At 40.7% G+C, this 20,986-nt stretch overlaps 8 protein-coding genes and 1 pseudogene across 12 annotated transcripts; 6 read left to right on the top strand and 3 right to left on the bottom strand.

Annotated features, from left to right (window-relative positions):
• Positions 1-55: 55 nt before the first annotated feature.
• On the top strand, positions 56-1,563 carry LOC106351177 (double-stranded RNA-binding protein 1-like). The gene is made up of 3 exons (NM_001315851.1): positions 56-80; positions 567-829; positions 1,027-1,563. The coding sequence occupies exons 1-3, from the start codon at positions 56-58 to the stop codon at positions 1,561-1,563; spliced, it is 825 nt and encodes a 274-aa protein (NP_001302780.1).
• Positions 1,564-1,994: 431 nt separating this feature from the next.
• LOC106346254 (60S ribosomal protein L21-1) lies at positions 1,995-3,080 on the top strand. Its single transcript, XM_013785523.2, has 2 exons — positions 1,995-2,276; positions 2,675-3,080. The coding sequence occupies exons 1-2, from the start codon at positions 2,040-2,042 to the stop codon at positions 2,930-2,932; spliced, it is 495 nt and encodes a 164-aa protein (XP_013640977.2). The 5' UTR covers positions 1,995-2,039; the 3' UTR covers positions 2,933-3,080.
• Positions 3,081-3,943: 863 nt separating this feature from the next.
• Positions 3,944-7,886, top strand: LOC106346256 (putative pentatricopeptide repeat-containing protein At1g09680). 4 transcript variants are annotated; one of them, XM_048782096.1, is made up of 4 exons: positions 3,944-5,834; positions 6,225-6,277; positions 7,109-7,190; positions 7,286-7,886. In XM_048782096.1, exon 1 carries the CDS (start codon positions 3,974-3,976, stop codon positions 5,777-5,779), a length of 1,806 nt encoding a protein of 601 aa, XP_048638053.1. In that variant the 5' UTR covers positions 3,944-3,973; the 3' UTR covers positions 5,780-5,834; positions 6,225-6,277; positions 7,109-7,190; positions 7,286-7,886. The 4 variants fall into 4 exon arrangements, with proteins under 4 accessions (XP_048638053.1, XP_013640978.2, XP_022576327.2 ...); XM_013785524.3 differs by having other exon boundaries at positions 3,944-5,853; XM_022720606.2 differs by having other exon boundaries at positions 7,109-7,886.
• On the bottom strand, positions 6,285-7,697 carry LOC106346257 (disease resistance protein RBA1-like). Its single transcript, XM_013785526.3, has 2 exons — positions 7,195-7,697; positions 6,285-6,841 (listed from the first exon to the last, which is right to left on the bottom strand). The coding sequence occupies exons 1-2, from the start codon at positions 7,695-7,697 to the stop codon at positions 6,736-6,738; spliced, it is 609 nt and encodes a 202-aa protein (XP_013640980.2). The 3' UTR covers positions 6,285-6,735.
• Positions 7,887-8,372: 486 nt separating the features above from the next.
• LOC106346258 (KH domain-containing protein At1g09660/At1g09670-like) lies at positions 8,373-10,629 on the top strand. Of its 2 annotated transcripts, none has more exons than XM_048782094.1 (8): positions 8,373-8,599; positions 8,662-8,815; positions 8,951-9,036; positions 9,128-9,258; positions 9,342-9,461; positions 9,545-9,661; positions 9,911-10,054; positions 10,147-10,629. In XM_048782094.1, exons 2-8 carry the CDS (start codon positions 8,676-8,678, stop codon positions 10,300-10,302), a joined length of 894 nt encoding a protein of 297 aa, XP_048638051.1. In that variant the 5' UTR covers positions 8,373-8,599; positions 8,662-8,675; the 3' UTR covers positions 10,303-10,629. The 2 variants fall into 2 exon arrangements, with proteins under 2 accessions (XP_048638051.1, XP_013640982.2); XM_013785528.3 differs by having other exon boundaries at positions 9,324-9,461.
• A 29-nt stretch (positions 10,630-10,658) lies between these two features.
• BNAA06G05550D lies at positions 10,659-12,133 on the bottom strand. The gene is made up of 2 exons (XM_013785529.3): positions 11,860-12,133; positions 10,659-11,093 (listed from the first exon to the last, which is right to left on the bottom strand). The coding sequence occupies exons 1-2, from the start codon at positions 11,933-11,935 to the stop codon at positions 10,864-10,866; spliced, it is 306 nt and encodes a 101-aa protein (XP_013640983.2). The 5' UTR covers positions 11,936-12,133; the 3' UTR covers positions 10,659-10,863.
• Positions 12,134-12,433: 300 nt separating this feature from the next.
• LOC106346260 (probable elongation factor 1-gamma 1) lies at positions 12,434-15,153 on the bottom strand. Its single transcript, XM_013785530.3, has 8 exons — positions 14,994-15,153; positions 14,844-14,890; positions 14,228-14,374; positions 14,076-14,136; positions 13,940-13,992; positions 13,735-13,836; positions 13,130-13,619; positions 12,434-13,004 (listed from the first exon to the last, which is right to left on the bottom strand). The coding sequence occupies exons 2-8, from the start codon at positions 14,850-14,852 to the stop codon at positions 12,625-12,627; spliced, it is 1,242 nt and encodes a 413-aa protein (XP_013640984.2). The 5' UTR covers positions 14,853-14,890; positions 14,994-15,153; the 3' UTR covers positions 12,434-12,624.
• A 44-nt stretch (positions 15,154-15,197) lies between these two features.
• On the top strand, positions 15,198-16,773 carry LOC106346261 (ras-related protein RABA2a-like). The gene is made up of 2 exons (XM_013785531.2): positions 15,198-15,519; positions 16,138-16,773. Exons 1-2 carry the CDS (start codon positions 15,355-15,357, stop codon positions 16,624-16,626), a joined length of 654 nt encoding a protein of 217 aa, XP_013640985.1. The 5' UTR covers positions 15,198-15,354; the 3' UTR covers positions 16,627-16,773.
• A 200-nt stretch (positions 16,774-16,973) lies between these two features.
• On the top strand, positions 16,974-20,791 carry LOC106346262 (annotated as a pseudogene).
• The last annotated feature ends 195 nt before the right edge of the window (positions 20,792-20,986 follow it).

The raw sequence follows: 20,986 nt of genomic DNA, 5'->3' as shown, positions 1-20,986 counted from the left end.
GGTGTGCCTCTGTTTCCGACTAGCATCTCTTCAGCTAACATTCTGCTCTAGAATAATGACGGCGAATGAAGTTTCCTCTGGTGAAATTACTCCCCCCCTCCCTTCTTCTTCATGTCTTTTTACTTTCCAGGTTTAAAAAGTTTCATGCTTTTTTTTCTTCTCTTGCTCGATTCCTTTCTCCCCTGGGAAATTAGATTTGCAGTTTTTGCTTTCAGTTATAAAAAAGATAGCTTAATATCTTAGTTATTCTTCAGGCACTGATTGATATATGAGTATGCATTGTGAAAGTTTACCCTTTTGAGATTATGACATAGAATAGAAGCTATGCTAGTCTTAAATTCTTCAGCTTTATGCTTCCTTCATTGCTCTTTTGAATAATTATAGTATAGCTTCTTGGAGAAAGTCCTCACCTTTACATTTGCAATTTTGAGACTCCTTCCCTCTTGTGGCTTTTTAACTTATGCTTGTAATGGATAGCATCCTAGGCTTTTCATTGCTGTTTCCTGTTTCTAGGCTCTCTATGAACTTTCTCCTCATTTTGAAGTTTTTTTTTTTTTGCTTCTCAGGTGTTTCCAATTGCTATGTGTTCAAGAGCCGGTTGCAGGAATATGCTCAGAGATACAAGCTACCAACGCCTCTCTACGAGACTATCAAAGAAGGCCCTTCCCACAAACCTCTCTTTCAGTCTACAGTGATTGTCAATGATGTCAGATACGATTCCTTGCCTGGATTCTTCAATCGTAAAGCTGCTGAGCAATCAGCTGCCGAGGTTGCTCTCCAGGAATTAGCAAAATCCAGTGACCTAACCCAATCTGTTTCACTGCCTGTTGTAAGCACCTCATCTTTCTTATCTCGTGATTCTAATTGTTTAAGTCTAGTGAAGGACTATAGCCTGTGAACTGTAAGCTTTATAGTTAGTTTGCCTGAGAATGTTTTAGGTGTGACTCGAGAGTTCCACTCGTTAAGCAATTATTTTATGTATGTTGTGTGCATTTGGCTAACTTTTGAATGGCTTCTTAATGCCAGCACGAGATGGGGCTATGCAAGAATCTTCTTCAAGAGTACGCTCAAAAGATGAACTACGCGATTCCACTCTATCAGTGCCAAAGGAGCGAGACTCTCGGGAGAGCTCCACAGTTCACATGTACTGTGGAGATCGGAGGCATTAAGTACACAGGAGCTGCAACAAAGACTAAAAAAGAGGCTGAGATAAGCGCTGGGAGAACGGCTCTTATAGCCATCCAGTCAGAATCCAAAATGGACCTTGCCAACAACTACAGCACTCAGCTTACTGTCATTCCTTGCGAGAAGAAGACAGTAGAGGTAGCAAGTCCGGTGAAAGAAACCATCATCAAGACTCCAAAAGCCAGGAGGGCTCAGTTCAAGAAGAAGGCTCGGAAAGGAAAGCTCAAAGTCGCTAAGGATCTTGAAGACAGTACCATCCCTCCTCAACCTACAGAGCATTGTCAAAACCAACAGTTAAATCTGGAACCTTCTTCGTGCGTGAACGGGTTTAAGGAGGCAGCATTTGCGAGTGTGGAGACAGAAGCAAGCCAAGCATAGCTGTCTCAAGACGAGGTCTTTGTGAGTGTAGTTTATATAGCCATTTTGTAATTTTAATTGGTGTTGACATGTTTGAACGCCATTTTGGTCTTGTTTAGTTATACAAGATCATTGTTTCTTTGTTTTTAGTATTAAGATACATGAAGCTGCTTTGGCCTTGATCACTAGAACCACACTGCTTTCACTCTATAAAGCCACCATCTTGAGAGAGAGATGATGCTTCAGAAATCAGAACTCATAGTTGGGTGTAATTTGAATTTTATGTTAGTTTTGAGCTAAACCATATAGAAGTTAAAAACACAGGGGCTTTATTTTAATTAATAGAAATCGTCTTTTGAATCAAATAAGCCCAAATATCTGACCCAACAACAGGCCCATTAGAGAAGAAACCCTAATTTCAGATGAGATAATAATCATTGCCTTTCTCATTTTGCGATTTTAGGTTTTTCACTTGTTGCATCCACCAAAGAGGAAAAATGCCGGCGGGTCATGGAGTTCGCGCGAGGACGAGGGATCTGTTTGCTAGAGGGTTCAGGAAGAAGGGTACAATCCCACTCTCGACCTACCTCAGGACCTTCAAGGTCGGCGATTACGTCGATGTTAAAGTGAACGGTGCGATCCACAAGGGTATGCCTCACAAGTTCTACCATGGTCGTACCGGTCGTGTCTGGAACGTCACCAAGCGCGCCGTTGGTGTTGAAGTCAACAAACAGGTCTGAAACAACTCTCATTGCCTTGAGCTTATTGTACTGTCTAAATTAGTCAAATCTGTTGACTTTTATGATGAAATATGCAACTACTTGGTTCAGTTTTTGTGTTTTGTCTCAAGGGTTTTATTTTTTTTTATATTAAGCTTTATGATCTTTGTGCTGGAACTAGTTCGATTGCTTTAAGTATTCTCTAGTAACATTCACAGTTTCAAATCAAGTCCCATAAGTGACTGAACACTTCGATTCCTGATCCTTTGAACTACTTGTCTGTGCTGACTTCAAATTAATCACTATCATTCATATACTGTTTGGCTTTAAACATTAGTATACTCGGCTCTTTATATAGATTTTATCTTAGTGGGTAACATAATTGACATATATGTTTGGTGGGTGTGTTTCAGATTGGCAACAGGATCATAAGGAAGAGGCTTCATGTGCGTGTGGAGCACGTGCAGCAGTCCAGGTGTGCAGAGGAGTTCAAGCTGAGGATTAAAAAGAACGATGAGCTCAAGGCCGCAGCCAAAGCTAAAGGCGAGACGATAAGCACCAAGAGACAGCCTAAAGGTCCCAAGCCAGGATTCATGGTTGAGGGTATGACCTTGGAGACTGTCACCCCAATCCCTTACGACGTCGTCAACGATCTCAAGGGAGGCTACTAGTTATCTACTTTCTTCCCTCCCAGTGTTTTGGAGCTTTCCTTCATATGTTTTGTAGCGACCTTAATACTGAAGATGAAGATTTTAAACCGCATGAGTTTTGTTATTGATACAATTGTGACTGCCAATTTAAAAATGTTCCTTTTTCCAACCAATTATCTTAAGATTTAGGGGGCGATTGGTTTTCCCGCTACCATCCGCAAACGCAGCTTTTGCGGTTGGTAGCGGTTGTCGGCGGTTTGCAACAATCAATCAAATCGCTCTAAACCGCTTCAAACCGTTTTGAATCTCGTGAATTCAAAAGCTGGCTCCAGCTTGTGGTTGCGGGAGGGTAAAAAAAATTTCTTTTAAAAAAAAAAATATATATACAAAAGTAAAAATATTTAATAAAAAATTTAAAATATAAAATTGAAATTATGAAAATATTAAAATATATCTATTAAATTTTAATTAATATTATAAAATTATAATAAAAAACAATTTCAATAAATTTTCAAAAATTAAAATTATAACTTTTTAAATATAAATTTTATATTTATTATATTTATTATAATTTTATGATTTTTGATATTTTTATAATTATATTAAATGTAAATATTGTTAATTTATTATTTGACTGTTACCGTATTTGGTAGTTAACCAGTCATAAATCACCCGCAAGTGCACCAATTTTTAACCGCAGTACCAGTCGTACAAATCTCTTAAAACTGCTAGAAACCGCAATCGCCCGCATCCACAAACTCCCGCAACCGCAACCGCAACCGCTGCGTCTGAACCAGTCAGGAGCTTAGTCATTGACTTGTAATTAGATGCAATGTGACGCAGCCCCGACCCACATCAGCTGGGATTAATACTGCAGATCAGTGTTCCACTAATATTTCACATAGTTAAATGTAAATTAACACATTCAACCGGGAAATTGTACATTATCAGCTTTGGACCGGTTTATCCAAAACCCGGTTATATAAAAACCGGGTAATGTCGCCGTTTGTTTTCATTTAAAATCTCTCCGTCTCCAAAATAGTCTCAGCGCCGGCTGAAGAGATGTTCAGAATCAAAATTCTAAGAAACACACTCTCTCGATCTCACCCACAAGCCTTTTCTCGTTCATCGTCTCTCTTATCGACATGGTACTCTCCAGAATCTATCTCTCCTCCTCCACAAGCAGACGACGACGACGACGATCCAGTTCTCGTCAAACTCTCAATCGCCATCAGAGATTCAAACTCTTCGTTTACGTCATCCCCCTCTATCAGTAACCTCCTGCCCTCTCTCACCGCTCGTCACGTCCTCGATCTCATCAACCGCAACCCTCTCTCCCTCCCTCACAATTCCATCTTCACTTTCTTCAAATTCATCTCATCCCAGCCTGGGTTCCGGTTCACCGTCGACTCCTACTTCGCCATGGCTCGTTTCCTCGCCGTCCACAAGATGTTCGACGAAGCGCAGTCGCTCATCGCGCTCGTCGTCTCTCGGAAAGGGAAAAACTCAGCTTCTTCTGTTTTCGTTTCTGCGTTGGAAACGAGAGGAAGCGATTTTCTCGTTGATGCGTTGATGATGGCCTACACTAATGCAGGGTTCGTACCCGATGCGATTCAATGCTTCAGGCTATCTCGGAAGCATAAGTTTACAGTTCCGATTCGTGGCTGCGGCAGCTTGCTTGATCGGATGATGAAGGTGAATCCAACCGAGACTGTTTGGGGATTCTATATGGAGATTTTGGATGCTGGTTATCCTTCGAATGTTTACGTTTTCAATATCTTGATGAACAAGTTTTGTAAAGAAGGCAAAATGTGTGATGCGCAGAAGGTGTTCGACGAAATTACTAAGAGGAGTTTGCGTCCTACAGTGGTTAGTTTCAACACTTTGATTAATGGGTACTGTAAAGCCGGGAACTTGGATGAAGGGTTTAGGTTCAAAGAGCGTATGGAGAGAGGTAGAACACGTGCTGATGTTTTCACATATAGTGCCTTGATTAATGCGTTGTGTAAGGAGAACAAAATGGACGGAGCGCATGGGTTGTTTGATGAGATGTGTGAGAGAGGGTTGATTCCGAATGATGTTGTTTTCACGACTTTGATTCATGGTCATAGTAGGAACGGACGGATTGACTTGATGAAAGAAAGTTATCAGAAGATGTTAAGTAGAGGTCTTCAGCCTGATATTGTTCTGTATAATACTTTGGTGAATGGTTTTTGCAAGAACGGTGATTTGGTGGCTGCGAGGAACGTTGTTGATGGAATGATTCACAGAGGTCTCAGGCCTGACAAAGTTACGTACACAACTCTTATTGATGGGTTTTGTAGAGGAGGAGATGTAGATGCAGCGTTGGAGATAAGGAAGAAAATGGATCAGAATGGGATAGAACTCGATAGGGTGGGGTTTTCAGCGCTAATTTGTGGAATGTGTAAAGAAGGAAGAGTCGTTGATGCTGAAAGAGCTTTGAGGGAGATGCTGCGAGCTGGTATGAAGCCAGATGATGTCATCTATACGATGATGATGGATGCATTCTGTAAGAAAGGTGATGTTCAAACCAGTTTCAGATTGCTTAAAGAAATGCAGAGAGATGGGCATGTTCCTAGTGTTGTGACGTATAATGTTCTGCTTAATGGACTGTGCAAATTGGGACAGATGAAGAATGCTGACATGTTGCTAGATGCCATGCTTAATATAGGGGTTGTTCCGGACGACATCACATTCAACATTCTATTAGAAGGTCACCATAGACATGCAAATTCATCGAAGCATTATATACCGAAACCTGAGATAGGGACTGTAGCTGATTTGGCCTCATACAAGTCACTAGTCAGTGAGCTCTATAGAGCTTCAAAAGAACACCGAAACAGATAATACCCAAAGATTGTTCCTGGATATACGAGCTAAACTTTTCTATTAATCACCAGAGGTAGTTTTCTTCATCATAGGTAATACCCAGAGATAACTTTGACTGTATTGTCTCCTTGATTTCAATTTCTCAACGTTTTCTGGCGATTTCTCTATTTAAATCTTCTGAACTGGGTATTGTTCCCTTTGTTGGAAGTCTTAAGTGTTTTATTTGTATGTTTGAATCCTTTTTATTCTACATATTTGGGATGCATTTGTAGTGAGCTGCATGAAAAACTAATGCGTCCAGTTTATCTTTTGAAACATACGACTTTTAAAAGGCCATTATGGCCACACCATAAAGTCATAAACTCCGCTCCCAGTTTGATATATAGATTCTTCTTAATTTATATGGTGTACTTTTGTATCCACAATCTCTGCCATTTACTTTGGTCGTCCTCTTTCTTCGCAGGATTAGTGTGGAAAAACGGAAGTCCTCTCATCTTTTGCTGCCTTGTGATAAGGGTACGATTTGAACCTGCTCTCTGATGTCTATTTCACATATATTTTATCTTTAGTTTGAAATTTAGGAATCTTTAGTTTGAGCCCTTCATGACTATCATATGCAAGTCACAAGACGAGACTAGTATTGTTAAAAGATTGCTATTTGTTGTTTGTTGATGGGTGAACAACTACATGGCCTGAGCTGACCTTCTCTTTCGATTAGACTATAATTATCGTTTCGTTGTCTTTTGGGTAGGAGTTGGAAACATTCACATTCAAATTAAGCTCGAGTTATATCGCTGGATAGAAATTTTTTTATTACAGTAACAAAACAATGATCACTGACTGAAAAGTAGTACACCAATATAAACACAAAAACCCTAGTATTATGACACACCATATATGGAAATAAACCAAAAAGAAACAAACTTTTTCATTATACATTATTTTGGTTCGATTTTGATCCTGCTGGGTAAATATCATCTGTTATTTTGGGGAAGACTGAAGGAATGGTCTTTCATTTTCTTAACCTCGACAACTCTTTTGACCTCTTTAACAATTTCCTTTATAAAATCCGCCTCGGAGCTGCAAAGTAAGTAGAGTAGTTTAGTCTATACAAAGTTTCACTGAAGGAAAAAATATCACAAAGGTGAAAGTTATTGAATCAGTGAAGATGTTATTCTAATATGGTTTTTTTTAAAGCGTTTTTAAGTAAAAATGAGGCATATGCATCAACTGTACATTAATATGAACTATGACGACCCTTCAGACATTGGACTGCTGCACATTCACACGATGGACGTGTTTGTTTGTTCTGTATAATAACCAGGTTTACTTTTCTTGTCGTGGCAGGTAAGTGGTTCAGAGGGGCATGAGGGAAAACGACGAAGAAATCTGATAATTGTCGTAGCATTTTTTAAGGATGATCAGTAAGGTACCTTTTGCCGCCTAAGGACAAGCCCATTTTGTCAGAAACAGACTCTAAAGCTTCCTTCCATTTCTTGATCTGTTCCCCGCTTGAACTCTTAGCTAATCTCCAGAAGTTGCTACCGAACTCAGCCTTTTGGTATCTCACAGATGCGGCTTTCACCTTGAAGAAGATGGGTATCACTTGTAGTTTGCGTTTATCGGTTCTTTTCTTTATTTTCGCTAACTCGTTCAGGCACCAGCGTGACTCTGCGTACCTTTTCGAGAATATAGTCAGAGCTATACTCGACTGCTTGATCCTTGCAAAGAGATGTCTCCGGTCTTTTCCTTTTTGTTCGTCTTTGTCTATGAAGAAGTTGATTCCATGTCTTTTGAATGCGTCAACAAGGTGGCTCACGAAGCTGCAGCGTAGCTCCTCTCCCCGGAAGTTGATGAACACTTGGTTATCGTTATGGTTGTGTGGAGGGCCAGATAGGGTATCCTTTACTGGGATCTTGCTATTGATCTTTTTCATGTTGGTTAGGCTGGAGTTTGAATGTGAGCAATGAAGAATAGGGTGCTGCAGGTTTATATTGCCAAGAGCATTTGGTTTCTGTGGAGTTGCATATTTATAGGCAGCAATGAGGTTAAAAGTGCATAGTTATAAATATATGTATATATCTTTTGTCAACAAATATATGTTTATATCAATTGATGTTTTCTAGTCCTATCTTATATAATATTATATATACAGTGCCCGCTCTTGCGGTGTGCCCAAAGGTTGCAAATGAACAGAGCTTTTTTTTTTTTATGAAAAAAATCTTTAAGAAGTTAGGGTCTTAATTTGTTAGATACAAAAAGAATAGGGTCCTAATATGTAAATTTACAGAAATATAGCTAAAACTGTCCTCACTGTATGTATTTGTTAAGACTGAGATCTGGAGTTCTGCTGATAAATGTTTTCAGTAGTTAGTATTTAAAGTTTAGACGTAGAATATCATTGCTGTTGTGTGTGTTCTTATCTATGCTGAAGTAAATCACATATAATTGGTATTGGCGGAGGAAACATGACAAGTACTATGCTAGTAATCTTATGTTGGGTCTGAGAACTACTTGTTAGATAAATCGATTGTTCAGTTATCAAGGCCTATTAGTAGATGCAAAAGGCCCAAACATGTCAAAAGACTCAACCCAAGGACCTATACAAGTCCTAGTCCAATAGAGAAATGATAACAGAAAAAGAAAGAAAATCAAAAAAGGAAAGAAAAGAGAGAGAGAGAGAGAGAGAGAGAGAGAGCGTAGGGCTTTTGACTCTCTCTAGCTCCTTACTGTGCCCACTCTTCACAGTCCACACCTTCTTCTCACGGACATAAGACATAGAGTTTTCGATCGCCGCCAGATCCTCCGCCGCATCTTCTCCTCCTCACTTATCTCCGGGTAAGTCTCTGCTCTCACAATCTCTCACCTTTTTGTGTCTAACTCAGTCTGAGCTTCTACAGAGTGTGAAGATATAATGGAATCGGGCGCTGGCTTCGCGGCGATGGAAGAGAGGATCCTTCCCGGAAGCTTCTTCCAGTTTCCTCTTCCTGGATTCAGTGCTTCTCCCAATCGATCCCCTTGTCCTCCTCCTCCTCCTCCCACTGGTCGTGAGAGGTACTACTTCCACTCTTTCTCTCTCTCTCTTCCAAATTAGATTCATCGTTGTGGAGCGGTTGCAATGTGAACGATTCGATAGCCTCCTCCCACTCATTGGGACTTACATTCTCATTTCTTTGAAATCTTACTCAGGTACTTGGCTGAGTTGCTGCAAGAGAGGCAAAAGTTGAGTCCTTTCTCACAACTTATGCCACATTGCTGCAGAATACTTAACCAAGGTTGGCTCTTTTATCACTGCAAGATTTAAAGTGTTGAACTTTCTTTTTTTTAACATTTGCTTTATTGCTTACATTGTTCGTGTTTGTTCAGAAATTCGAAAGATCTCCAGTTTATCCGAATTTGATAGATATGAGCATGGCAGTCCATTTAGATCGCCTGGTCTGCCTCCTCCTACAAATGGGAAGCTTGATTTTGATGGATGGTCAATGATGGAAGCTGAGGTAGTATCAGACTCATGTTGAAATATGAATGTGTTGTCTTGATAATGATTGCTTGCTTTCTTTAGGAGAGTTTTCATCACCAGAGAGCTTCCCCATTTCGTTCTCCTGCTCCAGTGGGCTGGGTTGGGATGCCAGGGCTACATTCTCCACCCATTGTTAAAAGAGTGATTAGGCTTGATGTGCCCGTTGATAAATTCCCAACAGTAAGTTCTTTAAACAGTTTAACCAGAAAATAGTATTATGATTGTGTCTATATCTTGATTTTAATTCAATTGAACCTTGGCAGTATAATTTTGTTGGGCGGATTCTTGGGCCACGTGGGAACTCTCTAAAAAGAGTTGAGCATGCAACACAGTGTAGGGTGTTTATTAGAGGACGAGGATCTGTCAAGGATACTGTCAAGGTATGGTTCCTTGTTTATTTCACTTTCTCTCATATGCTTACTTGCCTAGCGGCTCTATTGCCATATGTATTTAATATTCTTAACTCTAAAAATAATATGTTTCTCTTGGTTTTGTGTTTGAGCTTTATCATTTTTTTGCATGCATCTTTAAATAATATCATCTTAGAAGTGTATAGGAAAACTTATCACTGAGAATCTGAAATTTGGTGGCAAGGCTCATCCATTTTAGTATTTATGCTTTCCCTGCAGGAGGAGAAGCTCAAAGGTAAGCAGGGTTACGAGCATCTCAGCGAGCCACTACATTTACTGATCGAAGCCGAGCTTCCAGAGGACATAATAAACTCTCGATTGGAGCATGCAGTGCATTTCCTGGAGTCGCTCCTAAAGCCAATGGTACATTCTTTTTGACATTCTAAGCATCTCTATCTTGTTTTGTACTCCAAACCATTTTGTTCACATGGTTATGTTTTTCTCTCTCTCTACAGGACGAATCAATGGACCACTACAAGAGGGAACAGCTGAAGGAGTTAGCGGCTATTAATGGTACGCTGAGGGAAGAGAGTCCAAGTCCAAGCTTGAGCCCTTGTCTGAGTCCAAGCATGTCCCCTTTCAACAGCAAGCGTGCCAAGACTGGACAATAAAGATTTCTACACGAGAGATGATTTCTTTTTTTTTTCTCTGCTTCGGACAGAGAAACCATGGCATGGTCGTGTGGACAGAGCAAATCCTGTCACTATCTATCTGCGAGGTGATAATGTTCTAACGTTTGATGAGACACTTCAATTAATTCTTTTTCGGTCATTAAGTTTATTCTTTATTTTTGAAACTTTTTGTTGGCTAGCAGAGATTACTACCATTAACCAGTGGGTAATAATCTTAATAATGGTGTTTATGATTTGTAATCTCGTTCTGAATCATGTAACCTTTTGTTTCATAATGTTTGAAGCCCAACATTGATTCCACTGCAACATCATTTTTACTTGTCAAAGTAGAGATATAATTAAATTTCGTGTGCATTTATTATATATTTCACCAAGATAAAAGCATGTCAATAACAAACATAAGATCACTTGAAAGTAAAACTTTAACCAAAGACATGTTCTGATCCATCTTAATACCTATAATTTATCTTACACGGAAAAAACCAAGCCAACACAAACAAATATACCTCTCGCATTTTGTCGATAGCTTGTAATTTTTTTTTAATCTCGAAGGCCTAGCTCAACCTCCAGTTCATCATCTTCCTCGAAAAGCTTCAACAATCGAGCATACTGCTCGTCTCTTTTCTTCTTCTGCCATAGCTTGTATAGAAAGAAGGAGAACATAGCTACAGCCACGAATCCGAGCAGTACGAGGATTACTTTTGTGCCTGTTCTGCTGGAAGAAGTGTGGGACTCTGCCTTATTTGTATTCTTGGAATCACCTGATAGACCTGGAAATAATATCATATCAAAAAGACTTAATAGATGCCTTCTTAGTAATGCATGTAAGGAAAAATCAATGTTCGTGCTTTCAAGAGCTATCGTATCCTCAAATAGTTTGCAAGGAGAAACAAACTCCAACAGAGAAGAACATCAATTGCAACAAATCACTAAACAGAATTTGCTTTACTTATTTTAAGGAACATAATGGTCATTTCTAGAAATATCTTAAGAACTATAAACATGAAAAAAGTTTCAGTCAATTTATCGCATTACTCAAATGCAGCATCACCATGAAACCATAACCATGATGGTAGTTGCAAGAAACCAAAAAAAAAAAAACAATCTCCTCCGAGAAAAGAAAGCAGGTTTCGAAGACAAGCTATTCAAATCATCAACCCATCAAAACTATAGCCACACAAAACCACATGAACTCATGTTTTTTTTTTGTCTTAACTAACAAATTTGAGCATATCCGTGGAGTTTAGTTGCTCAAGATCTACTAACAGATATATACACACACAATCTTTCTATCTACATGTTTGAATCCTCATCGCGAACGAAACAAGATGTGACCAAATGAAACAGAGATCAAAAATATGAAATCTGGAAAGAGCCAAGTTCAGCTGAATTAGACATAAATCTCGCGAATTCAAAACCTAAAAAGTCTCAAACGAACATTAATCCGATGATTCAATAGAATACTGACAAGGAGAATTGGGGAAAAATCTAAGGCCTTGGAAAAATAGAATCAGGTAGATCTGGAGAAAGACGAACCTAAGACGAAGTGCAGAGAAATCGAAGCTAAGAATGCCAGACGCCGCCACGAGCTCCCTTCCATCTCTCTATACATATGTAACCCACGTCTCTCGGGTTCTCTATCTCTATCTCCCTGTCGATAAGAGTTCGCTTGTACGCAAGGAGGGATCGTTCTTTCGCTTTGGTAAGATCAACTTTTTTGACGTTTAAGAAAAAAGAATAATTAAGACCCCCCAGATCTTTATTTGGATAATTTATTGTCTTGTAGTACTTACAACCTCATTTAGTTTCAGACCCACCCAAGACAATAATTAAACATGTATTTGATGTACATCCCTCCTAAAAATTGTTTTACTTTAATTGATTTTAATTCTACAACTTTGTGTATTTTGTATTTTTTTACATTAAGATAATGTACAATTTACGATTACGATATCTTCAAGTATACTAAATGTTAGACTATTAGCCGAACGGAATCAGCGACCTAATCAAACACGTCGACTTCGACCAAACAAGTAGCCTAAGAGGCCAAGACTCACGCCTACGGACGCCGCCATCATTCACAATCTCAACAAAAAAGCATAAGAAACCATTGTAAGAACTTCGAAAAATTGTAAATGAATTCTGTCTCAGCAAAGAGGAACATTAACAAACAGAAGAGTAAAAGAGAAAGTATTACTTAGACCGCAGCCTTGTCCTTAAAACTCGATTGGAAAAACAGACTTAAGCGACTCAAAGGATCATCAAAACACAAGTCATCGAATCAAAACCAATATAATCTTCTCACTTGAAGCACTTGGCGTCCAAGAGAGCTTCACCTTCAAACGGCTCTGCGTCTTCGATCATCTGGCTAACACGCTCCTTCTGGGCTTCATCGGAGATGTCAACCTTGGTCCACTCGTACAGCTCCATGTCGTACACCTCATCCATTACGAACTTGGGGATCTCTGGTCCACGGAACAACCACAAACCCTTCACCTTGAACGGACCCTCTGACCCGCAGATCAGCATCTTTCCAAAGGCGTACTTGCGTGCCAAGTCCATCCTCTGCAGGAATCCACCAACCTTGTTGAGGGTGACAAATGACACCATGTTCTCGTCATTGTACTTGTAGTCGCAGAACCACAGTGAGTATCCCTCTGGGTCGTACATGTCCCAGAATCCTGCATTATATGAAACATGGTGATTAGCTCATTGTGATAATTGATTTCTTAAGCTAAATAATACGTTCATTGCAACCCCTTGAAAAACCTGTAAAACTAGATAAAGAGAAAATATCACAACGCACCTTTAATAGCAACCTCACGGAAGTTGGATTTGGTGTTTGAGTAAAGCCTCTTCCACTCATCGAGGACCATGGGGCTTGGTGGTAGCAAGTCAAGAGGGTTCTTTGCTTTGGGCTTTGGTGCCTCTTCCTCCTCAACAGGCTTAGGTGCCTCTGCTGCAGGGGCAGCCTTTTTCTTCGGCTCCTCCTTGGCCTTTGCAGGCTGAGCAGGTTTCTTGGAAGCAACAGGAGGGACAGCTTCAGTCTGTTTGACGTCACCCACCACCTTCTTGAAGTTTGGCTGGTTGATCACGGTCCAGAAGTACCTCTCAACGTGAGGGAATGCAGAGGTAAAGCTCTTGGTCATGACGGTAGTATATCCCAGGCTCAAGTTGCAGACAGTGATGATATCAGCAAGGGTGATAGAATGGCCAACAAGAAAAGTCTTGGAAGCGAGATGGGTGTTCAGAGCATCAAGTGCTCTCTTCAACGCAGAGATAGCAGCTTCCTCACCCTTCACAAAACAATCAGGGATGAGGAAAAAAAAGCAGGTGTCTTATCCAGAGTGTATCCAGATAATATTCAAAGAGCGTGTATGAAACCACCCAATGAAAGTTAGAAAAGCTTACCGGAACACTGTATGGCTTGTAGCCTATTCTTGCGCCAAACCACATGAAGATGCTTCCAAAGATCTCCAATGAAGAGAAATCGATCCATTGCTCAATTTGTGCCTGCAGAGTAGAAGCATACATATAAACAGCTTGAACACAAACAAACAGTGGAACGCAAACATATAAGAGAAGAGCAGACCCCGGGAAAGAAGCAGGAACTTACATATTCGATCAGGGAAGATCCGTTCAAGGAGCTCTCACCGTTCAATCGGCTCACTAGAATAGAATATCAAAACATCAATTATACAAAACTGCTAGCGTGCAATTAAACCACATAAACAAATGGAATTTATATTTACCATAACGGGCAATGGCGTTGCTCTCAAAGATGGGACCCTCAGGAGTCTCAAGCACCGGAACCTAGCAAGATCGATAGCTTTAGTTTAGAGAAAGACTCAAAAACAAGTAAAAAGCCATTCGATCAATAAAGCTATCAACAACGTTCGCATACCTTTCCAATAGGGTTCATCTTGAGGAACTCTGGGGTTTTGTTAGAGACACCCATCTCAAAATCGGGGACATCGATCTTCACACCAGTGTACTCTGCGGCAATGAGTGCCTTCTCAGCACCTTTGTTTCCCTTGTATGTGTGCAACACCTACAGTCATTAGAGAAAAAAACTGATCAGCCAAACTCATCTTTGCTAAGATACATTCAGCACATATTATTTTCTCCGCCAAATTCATTCGTGAAGACATTTGCCACACCAAAACCCAACACTAGTTATCATCAGCTTTAAATATAATTTCAATCTAATTGGTGTACAAAAAAATCATTTCCATCAAAAGCAAGAAAAAAAAATCAGAATCGGATAATCAATAGATCGAACAGTTACTACTGTTTACGATTGCTTCTTCACGATCAATCAATACAGGAGACAAAAATAATCATTCAAAAGCCTAAATCCATTCAAAGATAATCCGAATCGGATACCATTACTACAGTTTACGACTGATTCTTCACTATCATATGCTCAGTTATCAACATATCAATACAGGATGCGATCGTTCAAGCTAAGCTGGGAAACGAAGAGTAACGCGTAAACAAAATCATTGTAGAGAGCTCACCAAAGCCATTGCTAAGACGGATACGACTTCGCCTTCTGGTATTGAATCTGATACAGAGGGGAAACATCAAAATGTGAGCTCAGTTATTATTATAGAGAAGAAGATAAGCTAAATGGAAGAAAAACGATTGTTGGATCGATGGGATCTTACCAGGAGTGAGAGAGCAAAGCGAGCGAGAGAGAGAAAGTAGATGAGGCGGAGCGAAAGCTATAAAAAGAGTGTTCCGAGGGATAGACGAATTAGGGTTTTAAATGGTTTGGTTTACGAAGAGTATTCAATTTTCCCCGGTTTGATCCGGTTTGATTTAAACTTTGTTGTTAAAAGCCCAACTTGATAAATCCAAGGCCTCGTTCATTTTAGTCGGCAGTCCAAGGGTATTTTAGACCACACAGAATTTCATTTTTCTCGGAAGAAAATAATAATTAATTTTTCTTATATTCTTCGTCTTCTTCTTTTCTTTCTCCTTTCTCACAGTTTTGAAAATCCCAATCACTCGCTCTTCTCAAGAACAATGGCGAGAAGACCGGAAGAAGAATACGACTACTTGTTCAAAGTGGTTCTCATCGGAGACTCCGGCGTCGGCAAGTCGAATCTCCTCTCTAGATTCACTCGCAACGAGTTCTGCTTGGAATCCAAATCCACCATCGGTGTTGAATTCGCCACTCGTACTCTCCAAGTATCTACTCATCTCTCTCTCTCTCTGAACTGTTTCTTGATCTAGTCTTAGTTTCAATTTTCTGGTTTTAAAGCATCTGAAATCCACTATGAACTTGTGTGGGTGTTTTCTTGGCTCGATCCATATGTGTATATATAAATCTCCGCCTTTGTGTATGTACATGTAGACTCGGATCTAAGAACCTTGTGCAACTCAAGATCTAAGAGCCTTTCTTGATTTTGAACATAGCTTACACTTAAGGTTAACTAATAGAAATGTAAAGTTTGTTGCTTTAAGTATGAGTCAGTGTTGTTATTTATACACTCTACTCATATAATCAATCGTATATAATAAGCTTTTTAATATGAATTGTGTTGCTTACTGTTTTTATGAATTAATATTTTGGACATAAATTTACATTTAGGTTAACAGTGGAAATGTTAAGTTGTTTGCTTTAAGTATGAAGTCAGTGTTGTTGTTTTGCATTCTTGAGTTTGCTGCTAATCATATCAAATAGATATGTTGCACACTCTACTCATATAATCCATCGTATGTAATAAGCTTTTTGATATGCATTTTGCTGCTTACTATTTTTTATGATTTAACCCTTTTGACTACACCATGCTTCTTTGTTTTAAGGTGGAAGGAAGGACGGTGAAAGCTCAGATATGGGACACGGCTGGGCAAGAACGATACAGAGCCATCACCAGCGCCTACTACAGAGGTGCGCTTGGTGCGCTCTTGGTCTACGACGTAACCAAACCAACAACGTTTGAGAACGTTAGCCGGTGGTTGAAAGAGCTCAGAGACCATGCGGATTCCAACATCGTCATCATGTTGATCGGAAACAAGACAGATCTGAAGCATCTCAGAGCTGTTGCCACAGAGGATGCTCAGAGCTACGCGGAGAAAGAAGGGTTGTCTTTCATCGAGACGTCGGCTCTCGAGGCGTTGAACGTGGAGAAGGCCTTTCAGACGATTCTCTCCGAGATTTACAGGATCATCAGCAAGAAATCGATATCTTCAGACCAGGCAAATGCGAATGCTAACGTCAAGGAAGGTCACACTATCGATGTCGCTGCCTCTTCTGAATCAAACACTAAGAAGCCTTGTTGCTCTTCTTCCTGAAAGGGGCTTTCACACTTCGAAGCCACTATGTATTTCCTTTTACGGCTTGCATTGTGTTGCACTAGCTAAACAATTGCAAGTAATGTATAACTCGAGGATCATTCCATATGAATTGTGAATTTCAAATGCAAGTAAATTGTTGTCTTATCCATTTTTGTTATCCAAGCGATTATATGTCTTCGCATTATATAAAGAACTGGGCCATTTATTATGAGTTGGCCCAAAGAAAAATAATTGGGTTTTTTGATTCGAAACTGGTTATGGACCGAGACCGGTTTAGTAGGACGAGACTCCGTTAGACAACTGGACGTTAACGGCCGTTAAGTCAAAAGGATCGAAGGTTGTGATTGAGTTTCGTTCTTCAACCCTTACTTTGCTGAAAAACCCTTAGACGATATCACTCATCTTCATCATCTTTCCCCAGCTGTGGCTCCATCTCTATCAAATCTCGCATTGCTAACGCGGCGTGCTCGATTCGCTATTCCTGGAATCTCATCGTTAAGGTACTCCTTGCGTTTCCTCAAGCTCATTCTCATTTCTGTAAACGTGATCTTTGTATGATTACGTTTGAGCAGACACTGTCACGCGATGGCATCTGAATCGAAAAGCTTCGTGAGGAGAGATCGTCTTCTCGAAATCGAGGTAGCTGTACGCAAATGGTGGGAAGATGAAGGCGTGTTCTTAGCTGAGTCTCGTAAGGATCCTCCGAAGACGGGAGAGAAGTTCTTCGCAACGTTCCCTTTCCCTTACATGAACGGTTATCTACATATCGGTCATGCCTTCTCACTCTCCAAGGTTGACTTTGCTTCTGCGTACCATAGACTGAGAGGTGCTAACGTGCTCCTTCCGTTTGGTTTCCATTGCACTGGTATGCCGATTAAGGCTTCTGCTGATAAGCTATCTCGCGAGATTCAGCAGTTTGGGAATCCTCCTGTGTTCATTGCTGAGGACAGCAATAAACAAGCTCGGGAAGTTGAGGAGGAGGAGAGTGATACGCCGGCTTTACCGTGGCAGTTCAAGGGGAAGAAGTCGAAGGTCGCTGCGAAAGCTGGTGGACAGGTGTATCAGTGGGAGATTATGCGTAGTTTTGGTCTTACTGATAGTGAGATAGCGAAGTTTCAAGATCCGTATGAGTGGTTGTACTATTTCCCTCCATTGGCTGTTGAAGATCTCAGAGCGTATGGGTTGGGATGCGACTGGAGGAGATCGTTCGTGACGACTGATGTTAATCCGTTCTTCGATGCCTTTGTGAGGTGGCAGATGAGGAAGTTGAAGTCTATGGGGAAGATTGTGAAAGACCGTAGGTACAAGATTTACTCGCCTTTGGATGGTCAGCCTTGTGCTGATCATGACCGTGCTACCGGTGAAGGTGTTCAGCCTCAGGAGTATACACTTATTAAGATGGAAGTGGTGCAGCCGTTTCCTTTGAAGCTGGGTCCTTTGGAAGGAAAGAAAGTGTTTTTGGCTGCGGCTACTTTGAGGCCTGAGACGATGTATGGACAGACAAACGCGTGGGTGTTGCCTGATGGGAAATATGGAGCTTATGAAATTAGTGAAACTGATGTTTTTATCCTAACGGAGAGAGCTACACTCAACCTTGCTTATCAGAACTTTTCAAAGATCCCTCAGAAGCCTTCATGCTTGGTTGAGTTGACCGGGTATGATCTGATTTGACTCGCTTTGAGGTCTCCTTTGGCTGTGAACGAGATCATCTATGCGCTGCCCATGTTAACCATTCTGACAAACAAAGGTACTGGCATTGTTACTAGCGTGCCTAGTGATGCTCCTGATGATTACATGGCTCTGCATGACTTGACTGCAAAGCCTGCTCTTCGAGCAAAGTATGGTGTGAAAGATGAGTGGGTGCCATCTGAGATTGTACCGATTATTAACATTCCGGAGTTTGGGGATAAGGCTGCGGAGAAGGTCTGCTTGGATTTGAAAATTAAAAGTCAGAACGATAAGGACAAGCTTGCAGAGGCTAAGAGGTTGACGTATCTAAAAGGTTTCACCGAAGGAACCATGCTTATTGGAGAGTTTGTTGGTAGAAAAGTCCAAGAGATCAAGCCCATTATCAAGACAAAGCTGATAGAGTCTGGCGAGGCAATTCTATATAGTGAACCCGAGAAGCCGGTTATGTCAAGATCGGGTGATGAATGTGTTGTGGCTCTTACGGATCAGTGGTACTTAACGTACGGCGAATCAGAATGGCGTCAAATGGCTGAGGAATGCTTATCAAAGATGAATCTTTACTCTGAAGAAACAAGGCATGGCTTTGAGCACACTTTGAGCTGGCTGAATCAGTGGGCTTGCTCACGGTCTTTTGGTCTTGGAACGCGTATTCCCTGGGATGAACAGTTTCTTGTTGAATCCTTATCTGATTCCACTCTTTATATGGCCTATTATACAGTTGCCCATATCTTTCACGATGGAGACATGTATAAAGGCAGCAAGTCTTTGATTAGCCCTCAACAGATGAATGATGACGTTTGGGAGTATCTCTTCTGCGATGGTCAGTACCCAAAATCATCTGACATTCCGGCTGATGTTTTAAGTAAGATGAAGCAGGAATTTGACTACTGGTACCCGCTAGATCTTCGAGTTTCAGGAAAGGATCTAATCCAGAATCATTTGACATTTTTCATCTACAACCACACTGCACTAATGGCGAGTCGTAATTGGCCTCGTGGTATCAGATGTAATGGTCACATTATGCTGAATTCTGAGAAAATGTCAAAATCAACTGGGAATTTCAGAACACTGAAGCAGGCTATTGAAGAATTCTCTGCCACTGCTACAAGGTTTTCTTTGGCTGATGCTGGTGATGGCGTTGACGATGCAAATTTTGTATTTGAAACTGCAAATGCTGCAATTTTGCGCCTGACAAAAGAGCTCACGTGGATGGAAGAGGTTCTGGCTGCTGAATCTTCCTTGAGAACGGGCCCGCCGTCTACATATGCTGATAAAGTGTTTGAAAATGACATGAATATTGCTATCAGACTGACGGAAAAAGCCTACAAAGATTGTTTGTTCAGGGAGGCACTTAAGAATGGGTTTTACGACTTGCAAGCTGCTCGAGATGAGTATAGGCTCTCTTGTGGCACTGGCGGCATGAACCATGACTTGATAATGACCTTTATGGATGTGCAAACACGCCTCATTGAACCAATCTGTCCTCAGTTTGCAGAATATGTCTGGAGAAAACTTTTGAAGAAGGAAGGCTGTGTGGTAACAGCAGGCTGGCCAGCATCAGATGAGCCAGATCTGGTTCTCAAGGGTGCTAACAAATATTTGCAAGATTCTATCGTTTTAATGAGAAAGCTTCTACAAAAACAGCTCTTAGGTTCCAAGAAGGCGGCTAAGAAAGGTGCTCAAGTAACAGCAGTGGCAGACTCGAATCTGAAAGGTCTTGTATATGTGAATGAGCAATTCGATGGGTGGAGAGCTCACTGCCTCCAGATTCTGCAGAGCAAATTCGACCGACAAACCTGTTGTTTTGCCCCTGACGCAGAGATACTTGCAGAACTAAGGGAGATATTGCAGAAGGATGGAGAAGCAGAAAACTTCAAGCAGATTCAGAAGCTTTGCATGCCTTTCCTTAAATTCAAGAAGGACGAAGCAATAGCTATTGGCAGTCAGGCTCTGAATTTGAAGCTACCTTTTGGAGAGATGGAAGTCCTTAAGAGTAACATGGACTTGATCAAGCGGCAAGTTGGTCTTGAAGAGGTTGAAATCTATTCAGCAAGTGACCCTGATGATGTTGCTAAAGCTGGTCCATATGCTTCACTCCTGACGCAGAATCCTCCATCTCCAGGCAGTCCAACCGCCATCTTTGTTAGCAGGTAAAAAGCTAGTTAAATGTGACAAATCTTCATCATATATGTTTCCTATTAGAACATGCATGATTCTATCTGTCTCGTCCAGTAGTTACTGTTCTAGCGCAATTGTCTACCTTCCTGCCTAAGAATTTCCTCCTGCATCACAGGTAATTCAAAAGAAAAGCGTGGAAAAGCTTTCAACTAGAAGGCTTGAGAGTTTGAAGGGGTTTTCGTACTTGTTTACGAGTCTATACATTTAGCTGTTTTGGCTACTCTGCCGTGTTTCTGGTTTTGTGTAGTAAGACTAAGACTCTGTTCTTTCTTATAAATAACACTTCCTTGTTTCATTGCACGTATTCATCCTACTGTTTTTTCATATCAACGTTCTAAATCTCTTTGTACTGCTGGTGGTTTGCAGAGCCGACACAAATGTAATAAGAGAGACTAGTTTCTTGCTTTAGGTTTATCATCTAGGCCCTTCAATACTGGTTGTAAACAAGTAGGAAGATAAAGAGTTCAGATATGGGGAAACAGAGTTACGT

The sequence above is a fragment of the Brassica napus genome, chromosome A6 (assembly GCF_020379485.1).
Source record: "Brassica napus cultivar Da-Ae chromosome A6, Da-Ae, whole genome shotgun sequence".
NCBI classification, from domain to species: Eukaryota; Viridiplantae; Streptophyta; class Magnoliopsida; order Brassicales; family Brassicaceae; genus Brassica; species Brassica napus.
Note: the sequence above shows the minus strand (reverse complement) of the source record. Positions and strands in the feature narration are given on the sequence as shown.

Bases quoted from the DNA above. Each gene is read 5' to 3' on its own strand.
- LOC106351177 (NM_001315851.1), top strand. From the start codon at position 56: ATGACGGCGAATGAAGTTTCCTCTG. The intron at 81-566 runs GTGAAATTACTC...TTTGCTTCTCAG, and splicing joins GGCGAATGAAGTTTCCTCTG to GTGTTTCCAATTGCTATGTG. The intron at 830-1,026 runs GTAAGCACCTCA...TCTTAATGCCAG, and splicing joins AATCTGTTTCACTGCCTGTT to CACGAGATGGGGCTATGCAA.
- LOC106346254 (XM_013785523.2), top strand. From the start codon at position 2,040: ATGCCGGCGGGTCATGGAGTTCGCGCGAGGACGAGGGATCTGTTTGCT. The intron at 2,277-2,674 runs GTCTGAAACAAC...GGTGTGTTTCAG, and splicing joins GTGTTGAAGTCAACAAACAG to ATTGGCAACAGGATCATAAG.
- LOC106346256 (XM_048782096.1), top strand. From the start codon at position 3,974: ATGTTCAGAATCAAAATTCTAAGAAACACACTCTCTCGATCTCACCCA.
- LOC106346257 (XM_013785526.3), bottom strand. From the start codon at position 7,697: ATGAAAAAGATCAATAGCAAGATCCCAGTAAAGGATACCCTATCTGGC. The intron at 6,842-7,194 runs GTACCTTACTGA...CTTACTTTGCAG, and splicing joins TTGTCCTTAGGCGGCAAAAG to CTCCGAGGCGGATTTTATAA.
- LOC106346258 (XM_013785528.3), top strand. From the start codon at position 8,676: ATGGAATCGGGCGCTGGCTTCGCGGCGATGGAAGAGAGGATCCTTCCC. The intron at 9,259-9,323 runs GTAGTATCAGAC...TGCTTTCTTTAG, and splicing joins GGTCAATGATGGAAGCTGAG to GAGAGTTTTCATCACCAGAG. The intron at 9,462-9,544 runs GTAAGTTCTTTA...GAACCTTGGCAG, and splicing joins CCGTTGATAAATTCCCAACA to TATAATTTTGTTGGGCGGAT.
- BNAA06G05550D (XM_013785529.3), bottom strand. From the start codon at position 11,935: ATGTATAGAGAGATGGAAGGGAGCTCGTGGCGGCGTCTGGCATTCTTA. The intron at 11,094-11,859 runs GTTCGTCTTTCT...TATTATTTCCAG, and splicing joins TTCTCTGCACTTCGTCTTAG to GTCTATCAGGTGATTCCAAG.
- LOC106346260 (XM_013785530.3), bottom strand. The intron at 14,137-14,227 runs GTATGCGAACGT...CGATCTTGCTAG, and splicing joins AGATGAACCCTATTGGAAAG to GTTCCGGTGCTTGAGACTCC. The intron at 13,620-13,734 runs GTAAGCTTTTCT...TGTTTTGTGAAG, and splicing joins ACAAGCCATACAGTGTTCCG to GGTGAGGAAGCTGCTATCTC.
- LOC106346261 (XM_013785531.2), top strand. From the start codon at position 15,355: ATGGCGAGAAGACCGGAAGAAGAATACGACTACTTGTTCAAAGTGGTT. The intron at 15,520-16,137 runs GTATCTACTCAT...CTTTGTTTTAAG, and splicing joins TCGCCACTCGTACTCTCCAA to GTGGAAGGAAGGACGGTGAA.